Below are 13,132 nucleotides of genomic sequence, written 5' to 3' on the forward strand. Positions count from 1 at the left end.
GAAACATTATAAAGCATTGTATTCCTCTGTGTATTTTGCTTTCTCTGATTTTATTGAATTAGTTCTTTAGTGATGTCCCAGTCAGCCTGTATTAGTGTTTGACTTTCTGTCCTACGTTTATCTTGTATTAACCAGGATTTTACATTTATTTTGTTGACTTCGATATGTTTTGTCTAACTTCTTTTATCCTAATGCATAGATATTTTTGTGTTATTTGTGAAAAGTATTCTGATGATTGTTACTCACAATGTAAATTATTACTTACGTTGACAGCTACTGTGTGAAGACATTTACAGGACACAGAGAATGGGTACGTATGGTACGGCCAAATCAGGATGGCACTCTCATAGCCAGCTGTTCCAATGACCAGACTGTTCGTGTGTGGGTCGTAGCAACAAAGGAGTGCAAAGCAGAGCTCCGAGAACATGAGCATGTGGTGGAATGCATTTCCTGGGCTCCAGAAAGTTCATATTCTTCCATCTCTGAAGCAACAGGATCTGAGGTACTATATAATATACATGTCATTTTATGATTTAGTTGCTGAAATCTTAAGACCCTTATATAATGTTTCTGTTTTTCAATTTTAGATCTGGTGGCTCATTTAAGAATCTGCATCATAGAGTTTTTGAATCTTGAAACTCTGACCTTTCCAACATGTAGTTGGGCTTCTTTTTAAAAATTTTTTTTGTTGGTCGTGGGCCTAGGCACTGTCCCTCAGCTCTTCAGCTCAAGGCAAGTGCTCTACCACTTGAGCCACAGCGCCACTTCTAGTTTTGGAGATAGGAGTCTCACGGTCTTTCCTGCCCCGGCTGGTTTGGAACTGCGATCCTCAGATCTCAGTCTCCTCAGTAGCTAGGATTATAGGCGTGAGCCACCGGTACCCAGCTGGGCTTTTCTTTTTTGGGGGGGGGGAGTGTTTCTGGTCATGGGGCCTGAACTCTGGGCCTGGGCACTGTCCCTCAGCTCTTCAGCTCAAGGCTAGCGCGCTACCACTTGAGCCATAACACCACTTCCAGCCTTTTTCCTGCTTACGTGGTGCTGAGGAATTGAACCCAGGGCCTCATGCATGCAAGACCAGCGCTCTACCACTGAGCCACCTTCCTAGCCTGGGCTTCTATTTTTTAACCAGTGATTATTGTTACTGTGAAATGAGCCTTGATTTGATATGCATTGAGGCTGGGGATTCTCTTGAATAAAAGTGATCTTTTGAAGCCAAACATTGGGGCACATAGCTGTAATCTAGCACTCATGAGTCAGAAACAGAAGGATCTTGAATTTAAGTCCGGTTTCTGCTACACAGCAAGACTTCGTCTCAAAACACAAATAGCCAAAAAAATTACAGAATGGTATTTCCATTAATACGTTGTATGAGCCAAAATTGGTCATATTTCTTTTTGTAGAGGCTTTCATATCATGGATTTCTAATACTGCATCTTAAATTGAAGAAGAAATCACCCTTAATCTTGACTAGTTTTCTGAATGAAACTTATGTTGTGATTCCTCTTGATTTTGGCTGTCCTCTCTCATTCATTCCCCCCCCCCCCACCTTCTATCACCTATCTCAGGCTTTTAAGCATGCCAGACAAGTGCTCTTATATCCCACTCAGTATTTTCAAACTCTATGCTGCCCTGTGGTGATTGTTACTTACCATGTGGATCTATCCTGGCTGGACTTTAACTAAAAATTAAAAGTTTTAAAGTCTTTTTCCCCCCTTTTTTCGTTTTTAAAATACTGAGGATTTAATTCAGGGTCTTGTGCTTGCTGAGTTGATAATACTCACTTGAACCATATCTTCTGGCTATTTTTTTCCTTAGTTTTTTTTGTTTTTGTTTTTTGTTTCGGCCAGTCGTGGGGCTTGAACTCTGGGCCTGGGCACTGTCCCTCAGCTCTTCAGCTCAAGGCAAGCGCTCTACCACTTGAGCTACAGCGCCACTTCCGGTTTTCTGGTGGTTTATTGGAGATAGGAGTCTCACAGTCTCTCCTGCCTGGGCTGGCTTTGAATCGTGATCCTCAGATCTCAGCCTCCTGAGTAGGTAGGATTACAGGCGTGAGCCACCGGTGCCTGGCTTTGCCTTAGTTATTTTTTTAGATAGGGTTTCACATTTTTGCCTTAAGCCAGCCTTAGACCTCAGTCTTCCTACCCTAGAGATTCCTTTGTACTGGGTTCAAAGGCATTTGTCACAATCATGGCTTACTAAGATAGGATCTTGCTAGCTTTTTGCCTTGGCTGGTCTTGGACTGAGATTCTCTTGATCTCTCTGACTCTCCAAGTGGCATGAGCCACTTTACCTGGTCTTAAGAATCCTTTTTTTTTTTTTCTCCTGTCAGTCGTGGGGCTTGAACCCTAGGGTCTGAGTGCTGTCCCTGGACTGCTTTTGCTCAAGGCTGCTTTTGCTCTACAACTTGAGCTTCAGTACTACTTCTGGGTTTTTCTGTTTATGTAGTACTGAGGAATTGAATCAAGAGTTTCTTGCATGCTAGGCAAGCACTCTTACCACTAAGCCACATTCCCAGCTCAACAATCTTTCTTGATTATAGACGTGGTGCTGGGGCTCAAACCCAGTGCCTAGTGCAGACTAGGCAGGATCTCTATCATTGAGCTATATCCTCAGCCCTGATTATAGAGGTTGGTGTTACCTAGATTCATGTATAATCTAGGTGTAGTGTGCAAAGACTTATATGTTTTAATAGATAAAAACAAATTACATTTTTGTAAAGTATTGGAAATATTCTATAAAGAAGCCATTTAAAGTACTTAGCTGCCTTCTTGTATGGGAAAATCATTTTTTGTTTTTTTGTTTTTCTATAGACTAAAAAAAGTGGCAAACCTGGGCCATTCTTGCTATCTGGATCCAGAGACAAAACTATTAAGATGTGGGACGTCAGTACTGGCATGTGCCTTATGACTCTTGTAAGTTTTCAAGATCTCCTTGCTTTTTTGGCATCTTCACTGTCTTTTTACCTTTTTTGGATTAGATACTCTATGATATTTTATTAAGTAACCCCAGTTGTTCTAGGATTTAGAATAAGTTCTTTATAAAGATGTTTTTCCTTATTAAGTTTTTGTAAACCCACTATTACAGTAACATGAAAGTTATTTCTATAGAATGCCAACTTACATAATCTACAAAGTCATTTATGCTGGGAAGGAAGATTCTAGCCTACTGCATCTTTAAAAATTATGTGATACCTCCTGTGGCTTATACAGACGTTTTTTGAGGTATTTGCATCTTTACATTATTGTGAAATTATTCATTCTTACGTTATGATTTGGAGGTGTGTATTTCCCCCCTATTGTATATTATATTGTATATTTCCCTACTGTTGTATAGTAGATCTAGTCTGGAGAACTAAGAAGCCACCACTTAAAAGGCAGAATTTGGATGGAGTGCTAGCGGGCAGAAAGGGCTCTTGTCATAAAGTCCTACCACACTGAATACAATTAACAGGGCTTATATAGCCCAAAATCACACGAGGTACATGTAATTAATCTTAATGTAGTAAAAAGCAATCAGATGTGAACACAAAGTAACTAAGAAAAACCAGTGAACTCTGAGATCTAACAAAGATGTTATAAATGTAAGTCAAAACAAATGTGGACACAATCAAGGGAAATCTAGAACCAATCATCTAAGGAAAGTAAAACTTTTCTGGAATTTATCAACCCAAAACACATTTGTAATCTAAAGAATGGCATATTATCAAGGCTTTTTGCTTAGACCCAGTATCCTTACTTTACTAGGAGCATTGAGATCTCCAGTTGAGGATATACAAATGCTGAGACACTCTGGTTTGCTTAAAGGAATTCTCAGAGGAATTGTGGATAATTTGGCACCCATGTTTGTTTAGAGATTGTATAGACACTAACCATATCTCCTAAGTGACTGTCTGTATAATAGGAAAGACACATGTGGAGATATTATAAGGAATTGATGAGAAGAGCCATATGTGTAATTGGGGTGACAGACACACATCACTATGCCCAGCTTTTTTATTGTTAGGGTCTAAGCTAATATTTTGCCTTTCTTGAGTTCAAACACCAATAAACCTTCCCTCTCCAAAAAAAAAAAAAAAAAAAGACAATTTAAACTCTGGTAATGTCAGAGTTGAGTTCAGTTATACTATGTTGCAATTCTTTATTTAAAATCAGAAAGCAAAAATAAAATTAGAAAGCAGCCAGGCACTAGTGGCTCAGACCTGTAATCTAGATACTCGGGAGGCTGAGCTTGCACCCAGTCCTAAAGAAAAGTCCTCATAAGATTCTTTATCTCCAATTAACCATTCAAAAACAGGAAGTGGAGCTGTGGCTTAAAGTGGTACAGTGTTATCCTTGAGCAAAAGAGCTCAGGGACAGCACTCAGGCCCTGAGTTGAAGCCACATATCTGGCAAAAAAAAATTAAAATAAGGCAGAAAGCAAGTTTATTGTGAATTTCTCCATGATTCTGGCTTCTGTTATTCAACTGAAGTGGGTGCTTCTTTTGTGTTTGGTATGGCCATAAAAACATGGTTGGATTTCTTAGGCTTCTATAAGAAAGACTTTTGTAGTCCTAGCTACTCAGGAGACTGAGTCAGAGAATTGCATTTCAAATCCAGCCTGGGCAGGAAAGTCCATGAGACTCTTGATCTCCAGTTTACCTCCAGAAAACTAAATTGGAGCTGAGGTCAAAGTGGTAGAGTGCTATCCTTGAGCAAAAAGAACTCAGAAAACGCCTCGGCCTGGAGATCAAACCCCATGATCAACAGAATAAAAAGGAAGAAAGATTTCTACCTCTCATGACTGGTACATTTTGTAGGTAGCACAATATACCAAAGTACTTTAAAGTAGGACAAAAGACCTGTCTGTCTCCTTGGCTATCTTTTAGTCTTGGATTTTTTGTTTTCTTGAGATATTGTTTTAGTATATAGATGAGGCTGACCCACAGTTTGTTATATATAGCCCAAGTTTGCCTTGGATTTCAGATCCTCTTGCCTCAACTTTTTAAGCACTAGGAGCATAGACATACGCTTCTATGCTTAGCTCTAATCCTTTTTTTTGTTGTTGTTGGTCATGGGGCTTAAACTGTGGGCCTGGGTGCTGTCCCTGAGCTCTTCAGCTCAAGGCCAGCACTCTGTCATTTGAGCCACAGCGCCACTGCTGGTTTTCTGAGTGGTTTATTGGAGATAAGAATCTTATTGGGGGGCTGGGAAGGTGGCCCAGTGGTAGAGCGCTTGCCTTGCATGCCTGAGGCCCTGGGTTCCATTCCCCAGCACCACATAAGCAAAAAGAAAAAAAAGCCAGAAGTGGCGCTGTGGCTCAAGTGGTAGAGCACTAGCCTTGAGCTGAAGAGCTAAGGGACAGTGCCCAGGCCCAGAGTTCAGGCCCCATGACCGGACCAAAAAAAAAAAAAAAGAATCTTATTGGGTTGGGGAGGTGGCTCAGTGGTAGAGCACTTGCCTTGCATGCATGAGGCCTTGGGTTTGATTCCTCAGCACCACATAAGCAAAAAGAAAAAAAGAATCCTATGGACTTTACTGCACGGCTAGTTTGAACCACTGTCCTCAGATCTCAGCCTCCTGAGTAACTAGGATTACAGGCATGAGCCAACGGCACCCAGCTTGTCCCTCAGTTTTTTAGCTCAAGGCTAGCACTCTACCATTTGAGGCACAGCTTCACTTCTAGCTTTTTGGTGTTCAGATTACCATATGGTAGTGTTCATATATATCTCTATCCATTTATTTTGCATAACAACTTTTTTTGTGTGTGTGGTACTAGGGCTTGAACTTGGAGTCTTGGGTTTGCTCAGCTTGCTTGGTCACTTAGGTAGCATACTACCTCTTGGGCCATGCCTCCCATCCAGAGCTAGTTACTTTGCAGATAGGATCTCCAGGACTTTTTTTTCCCCTGGGCTAGCCTCAAACCACAATCCTCCAGATCTCAGTCATCTGTGTAGCTGTGAGAACCGTGATCCTCAGATCTCAGTGTCCTGAGTAGCTAGGATTACAGGTGTGAGCCACCGGTGCCCAGCTGACATTCCCATTTTTGTATATAATTTTGGAGGTTATTTATCTTATTTTATTTGGTTTGTTTCAAAGCCAAGGTCTGTGTTTGATCCTAGAGTTTGATCCTACTGCTCTTAAAAACAAAGATTTTTTTAAAATTTCCAATTAAGTACCAAAAAACTGAAAATGGAGCCATAGCTGAAGTGGTAGAGCACTAAACATAAAAACTAAGTGAGCTGGGCCCCAGTAGCTCACACCTTTAATCCTAGCTACTCAGGAAGATGATGAGATCTGAGGATCACTGTTCAAAGCCAACTCAAGCAGGAAAGTCTGTGAGACTCTTTCTCTCCAGTTAACCACCAAAAAACCTGAAGTGGTGCTGTGGCTCAAGTGGTAGAGGGCTAGCCTTGAGATGAAGAGCTGAGAGACAGCGCCCAAGCCCTAGGAATGGCACTAATACATATATATCCCATTAAAGGTATTGAACCCCAGAACTTTGTGAGTACTAATAAGCACTTGCTCTATCACTGACAAATATTCTCCAAGTCCCCTAATTGTAATACAACTTTATACTGCTCCTCTTAGTTACATGTGCCATTTTTACTTTTTGTTTTAAATAGTACTGAGATGTGATTTTGGAGTCTCATTCTTGCTAGGTACTTTACTATTGAGCCCAAAAGATTTTTCATAAGTTTCTTCAGGGTTTCTAGGGTAAAAAGGTAAAAGTTTGATTTGTCACATTAGAGATAGTTAGCATTTTTGTCCTAGAACTTTGAAAAAGGACATTCCTGTGTCATTTTCAGTAATACTAAGTATCTGGGTGCAGTGGCTCACTCCCGTTATCCTAACTACTCAGAAGGATTACAGTTACAGTTAGAAGCCAGTCCAGACGAAATGTTTGAAAGACCCACCCTCAGTCCCTGAAAGCTAGACATGGTGTACACTTGTCATCCCAGCTATGCAGGTGACATAAATAGGAGAATTTGAAAAACAACTCAAACAAAAAGCTGTAGATATGGCTCAAGTGGGCAGGTAGTATGTATGTCTAGCAAGCTCAAAACCCTGAACTTAAACCCCAGAAATGAAATTTAAGAAAAGAAAAGAAAAAAAAAGTTCTGTTGTAATAACATTATTGTATATTATTATATAGATGCTGTTTAATTTACCCATTTGCTAAATCAGGTATCTTTTTGTCTTTAAGGTGGGTCATGATAACTGGGTACGTGGAGTTCTGTTCCATTCTGGGGGGAAATTTATTTTGAGTTGTGCTGATGACAAGACCTTACGTGTATGGGATTACAAGAATAAGCGATGCATGAAGACCCTCAATGCGCATGAACACTTTGTTACCTCCTTGGGTATGTATACATCCTGATGTTTCTGAACAAGTACAGTGTGGAGAGCCAGTTGTAAGGGAAGTATTAAGTAGCATTGGGGACTTTTCCAGGTAAGAAATGTCCATGCTATTCCAGGGAAAAATAGAGAAGGCAGGTTCAAACTCCATGGAATTCCTACCAGTTACTCCTTCCCTTCATTAGCTTCATAATAAAGACATTGATTTTGAAAACTGGAATTTTAAAAAGGATACCAAGGTAATTTCTCTTCCCTACTACTATGTAAATTTCTCAAAAAATGTATTCAATAAGATGACTTTATTTATTTTTTGTCTGCATGGGGCTTGAACTCTGGGCCTAGGTGCTGTCCCTGAGCTTCTTTGCTCAAGGCTAGCGCTCTACCACTTGAGCCACAACGCCACTTCCGGCTTTTTTCTTTTTGCTTATATGGTGCTGAGGAATCGAACCCAGGGCCTCAGGCATGCAAGGCAAGCGCTCTACCACTGAGCCACCTTCCCAGCCCCAAGGCTAACACTCTTATCACTTGAGCCATAGCTCCACTTCTGGCTTTTTCTGCTTATGTGGTGCTGAGAAATCAAACCCAGGGCTTCATGTATGCTAGGCAAGCACTCTACCACTAATCCACATTCCCAGTCCCCCCCCCCCCTTTTTTTTTTTTTTTTGCGGGTCATGGGGCCTAAACTGTCTGTCCTTCAGCTCAAGGCTTGGATTCTACCCCTTGAGCCATAGCGCCACTTCCACTTTTTCTGTTTATGTGGTGCTAAAGAATCGAACCCAGGGCCTCATGCATGCAAGGCAAGCACTCTACCACTGAGTTACCTTCCCAGCCGCTCCCAGCCCTTTTTTAGTAGTTTTTATTGGAGATAAGAGTTAATTGACAAAGAAGTGCTAGTGGCTAATGCCTATAATCCTAGCTATGCTGGAAGCTGGTATCTGAGGGTTGTAGTTCAAGGCCAGCTGGGGCAGAATTGTCCCTATGAGACTCTTATCTCCAATTAATCACCCAAAAAGTGGCAGTGAAGCTGGGTGCCAGTGGCTCACATCTGTAATCCCAGCTACTCTGGAGGCTGAGATCTGAGAATCAGGGTTCAAAGCCACCTGGGGCAGGAAAGTCTGTGAGACTCTTATCTCCAATAAAAACCACCAAAAAACCAGAAGTGGCGCTGTGGCTCAAGTGGTAGAATGCTAGCCTTCAGCTGAAGAGCTCAGGGACAGTGCCTAGGCCCAGAGTTCGAGCCCCACAATCGACAATAAATATATAGTCAGGAAACTTTAGTGAAATGAGTTAATCATTACCTTAGGAATAATAAAGGATTAAATGTAAAGCATTAGTAATAAGCCTGGACCATAAGTGTTTATCAAATAGATACTCTGAGACTTTCCTTTTTATTAGATTTGAGCCTCATTGTAAGATTGTTTAGGCTTGGCATTTTTATTAAGATGGATAGGTTATATAGCAAAACATGGATATTTAGTCTACATGGTAGAGATATTGTTGTCTGCATGGTGGTGTTCAGCCATAATCCCAGCACTTAAGAAACTCAGGTAGAAGGATTGCAAGTTCAAGACCAATCTTGCTTGTGTTGGAGGTGTGATTTAGCTGCTAGCCAGTGAACTCAGCAAAAGCTGAGTTTGAGTTCTGGTCTCTGAAAAAAGCATGGAATGGATTACATAAGTAGATATCATTTGAACAAAATGTAGTTATTCTTTTTTCTCTTTTGGTCATGGGGCTTGAACTTGGCCCGAGTCCCGGTTCTGAGGTTTTTTTTTTTTTTTTTGGTCAGTTGTGGGGCTTGAACTCTGGGCTTGGGCACTGTCCCTGTGCTCTTCAGCTCAAGGCGAGCGCTCTGCCGCTTGAGCCACAGCACCACTTCTGGTTTTGGGGGGGGGGTATTGGAGATAAGAGTCTCATGAACTTTCCTGCCCGGGCTGGCTTTGAACCGCGATCCTCAGATCTCATCCTCCTTTTTTTTTGGGTCCGATCGTGGGGCCTGAACTCTGGGCCTGGGCGCTGTCCCTCAGCTCTTCAGCTCAACGCTAGCGCTCCACCACTTGAACCATAGCGCCACTTCCAGCTTTTTTCTTTTTTTTTCTTTTTGTTGGTCGTGGGGCTTGAACTCTGGGCCTGGGGGCTGTCCCTCAGCTCTTCAGCTCAAGGCGAGCACTCTACCACTTGAGCTACAGCGCCACTTCCGGTTTTCTGGTGGTTTATTGGAGATAGGAGTCTCAGGGTCTCTCCTGCCTTGGCTGTCTCTGAACCGCGATTCTCAGATCTCAGCCTCCTGAGTAGGTAGGATTACAGGCATGAGCCACCAGCGCCCGGCTTCCAGCTTTTTTCTTATGTGGTGGTGAGGAATCGAACCCAGGGCCTTGAGCATGCAAGGCAAGTGCTCTACCACTGAGCCACCTTCCCAGCCCAGATCTCAGCCTCCTGAGTAGCTAGGATTACAGGCATGAGCCAACAGCACCCGGCTATGGTTCCGAGCTTTTTTTGCTCAAAGCTAATGCTCCACCACTTTGAACTACTGCTTTACTTTAGTTTTCTGGTGGTTAATTGGAGGTAAGAGTATGCTCAGACTGGCTTTGAATCATGATGCTCACCTCTCAGCCTTCTGAGTAGCTAGGATTACAGGCATGTGCCACCAGCACCCAGCAAAAATTCTTGACACGTGGACTTGGCTTCTTATTTTATGACTCAGTAAAAAGTTAGACCTGTCTGAATCTGATTTGAAAACAAGCTTTTTCTTTTTCTTTCAGATTTCCACAAGACGGCCCCCTATGTGGTTACTGGCAGTGTAGATCAAACAGTAAAGGTGTGGGAGTGCCGTTGATTCAGTCTCATTTGGCCCCTCCTCCCTTTTTCCTCTGGATGCACTCTGATGATACCATGGTCCCCCATTGAGCTCTGTTTAAATAAATATTGTCCTTTCATGTAAATTATTCTGGATGTAGATTGAGCTTATTAAATGTTACACACAAAGTATTCATGCATGGTGAATCCAAATTGTATACTGTAAATTTACATACGTTGTCTAGAAGTACCATAGGGTTTAAAAACCTGGGCTGGCATTGGTCACACCAGGCCTACAAGGGCAGAAGTTGAATAAATTGAACTAGGGCACTAAACTGAATAGTTGACAGTGTCATTTATGTTGGATTATAATTCCTGTTTTTCTTTCTGCTATCTGTTGGTGCCTGACTTGATGGCCTCATTTGGGGGAAAAGTGGTGGTTATTAGGGCTTTTTCTGAAATGTGTATCTATGTAACATCACTTAAGTGTGCTTAATAAATCTAAAGATGTTAGATAATAAGAATTCTAAATCTGCAGAACCATCTATGTAATTTAATGGGGATTACACATTGGAATTTTTGTTATGACCCATTTGCCAAATCAATAGGATATGTTTGTTTTGGCGGCCTATCAAGCAAAGTATACTGGTATATTTATGTAAGAAAATGATTGTAAATCTCAATAAGAAAAATCTCAGCAGCTAATAGCAAATCATTTCTTCCATTTGGGTCTTAATGCTTTGTAAACAGGTTAATAACACTGTCATAGTCTAAGCTTCTATTTTCCACACTAGATCTGCTTCTAGTTGTATTCTCCATACTATTAGACTGTATAGTGATGTGACTTCCAAGTAGAATTTAATCTTCCCATTGAGTGTCATGGTATAAATCACTATTTGTTTATGATGTTTTTTAGGGATGTGCAATGTGCATTACATAATGACAAAAATATTGAAAAGGTTATGTTTGCCATTTTTAAAGGAGTGGGAGAAATACAGCAGTTTGTTTTTCAAAGTGAATCTGATAACACTTCGACTATGTTTCTTTTGACAAGTTAAAAGACAGGGTTTAATGGAGTATGCATAAAAATGTACTGTTTTTCATCTTTTGTTTATATAGAAATGTTTGTAAGTATATGGGCCTATCTAAAAGTGGATATGTCTGTATGTGTCTATCACACACAACCTCCATGTTCTCGGGTGTTGAGTTCTTGAAGAAGCTCTAAAACCATACAAGTAAAATGAATCTTGCTGTGGAATACCGCACCATGCTTTAGAACAACCCCTTTTTGACCCTAATGCTTCTGAAAAACAAGTTGGGGAGGAGGGGACGGACGTGTTTCCAGCCCAAGGAAAGCCACTTCCTTTGTCCCCTCTAATGGAGCCCTGGAGCGTTTTACACATCCCCAATAAGAGTGTATATTTTGATCCAGAGTTACTACAAGTAGATTTAAGAGAATTTTTGCCCATGACTTTTGGAACACTATTCCATTGATGTTCATTAATAAAGAATTCCATTGTTTAGCTAACCAACAGTTTTTAATGAAAGTCATTTGAAAAATTAACAGAAGCAATGAAATAACAGTGGCAGTTTAACAAAAGATACTTTTTTTCTGGATAGCATTTTATTCATTTTGTGTAATATGTGAATTTTTTAAGCCCCCTTTTATGTATTTAATGGAAATTTGATTCCTGGGAAAGACAAAGGGTGAGAGTTAATGTCCTGTACATACACACACAGAATAGGCAACCTATTAACTAGAAGCAGCTTAATGTCTACATTGTGTCTTTATGTTTGTTTGCTTGTTTGTTTTTAGTAATTCCTGAGAGTTGTCTCTGGAAGGGAAAGTGTTTTTGAGAAGTAATGGCTATTTTTGAGGACAAAAATTACATCTTAAGCTAGTTCCTTAAATTCGGTAGGTTAATATTCAGGACAATATTGCCTCGCAACCCTGCTTACATTGAGGAGTCTTTTCCCTCTGGCTGTTCTGACTAGATTTTTCTCCAAAAGCTATGGAAAATATCTTTGTTCTCGTTTGCTGCTATTTTCTGTCCTATTTCAAGAAATATAAATACATAGAAATGGTGCATCTTAACATTTGTTCATGTATAAATGTCCTTTAATTCCATTTTAGCATGTAGCAACATGAATCGTTTCAGGGTAAGCCACAACATCTAGAAATCCCTCACAGATGTAAGCAATCAGAAGAGGGATGGTAGCAATGTGGAGGAACAAAGCTGCTCTCCACTGGGTTGCTTCCCCTGCAGCTTGAAGTGACGGTTAGTGATGAGGGAGGATAGTTCCTCTGTACAGTTACCCTTGCTTGAGAGATTGCCACAGCCCGCTGCTTAGATGAGTTACCAAACACCCTCCATTTAAGAAGCAGCGGCCATTGAATCTCAGGGATGGTCCACAACTGGATCCAAATGTGTAAGGAGCCCTGTTTGACTAGTGAAGTGGGGTGGGGGAGAGCAATCCATCCACCATCTGGAATCAGATTTGCAGTTTCCTGCCCTGTTGATGCCCTTTCTTTCTGTGTTCCCTCTCTGTCTGCTGTCTAACCTGTGCCTTGCCTGGGATGAGGACAATGATGAGGTTACTGGTTTGGATTGTAAGTAGAGGACTTTATTCGTTGATTTAGAGGTTCATTGCTGCTTTGTCACTTTCTCAATCAAATTGGCCATTAAGAAATAAAAAGCTGGTAGAATTGCATCCTCAGATGATTCTTGACTGTGTGTGTGAGTGTGTGTGTGTGTCTGTGTGTGTGTGTGTGTATGTGTGTGTACAAACACATTCCAGCACCACCCTAATTACAATATGCCCAAGAAGTCCTAGCTGCGTTCTGAGAACGTAAGCCATTGAAATGGGTGTACACATCGCTTGGAGAATAGTTGCTTTTGACATGGCATCTTGCACTTTAGGAGACTAAGACCGTCCTGTTTTGTCTGTGTGGTGTGACCAGTGGTGTCCCCAGAGCACTACCCAAAATCACTAGTGTTAGCAAG

General features: G+C 41.2%; 1 protein-coding gene across 2 annotated transcripts in view; it reads left to right on the forward strand.

The window, feature by feature from the left end:
• The window catches only part of Pafah1b1 (platelet activating factor acetylhydrolase 1b regulatory subunit 1), a 77,502-nt gene extending 64,663 nt beyond the window's left edge, over positions 1-12,839 (forward strand). For both annotated transcript variants that reach the window (XM_070027504.1, XM_070027505.1), the window contains exons 8-11: positions 274-502; positions 2,811-2,912; positions 7,183-7,339; positions 10,094-12,839. In XM_070027504.1, the coding sequence (XP_069883605.1) occupies positions 274-502; positions 2,811-2,912; positions 7,183-7,339; positions 10,094-10,167 (562 nt within the window). In that variant the 3' untranslated portion in view covers positions 10,168-12,839. The remainder of the gene's footprint in view (positions 1-273; positions 503-2,810; positions 2,913-7,182; positions 7,340-10,093) is intronic.
• Positions 12,840-13,132: the final 293 nt, after the last annotated feature.

The sequence above is a fragment of the Dipodomys merriami genome, unplaced genomic scaffold (genome assembly GCF_024711535.1).
Source record: "Dipodomys merriami isolate MVZ:Mamm:240054 unplaced genomic scaffold, mDipMer1.0.p SCAF_19, whole genome shotgun sequence".
Taxonomy (NCBI): domain Eukaryota; kingdom Metazoa; phylum Chordata; class Mammalia; order Rodentia; family Heteromyidae; genus Dipodomys; species Dipodomys merriami.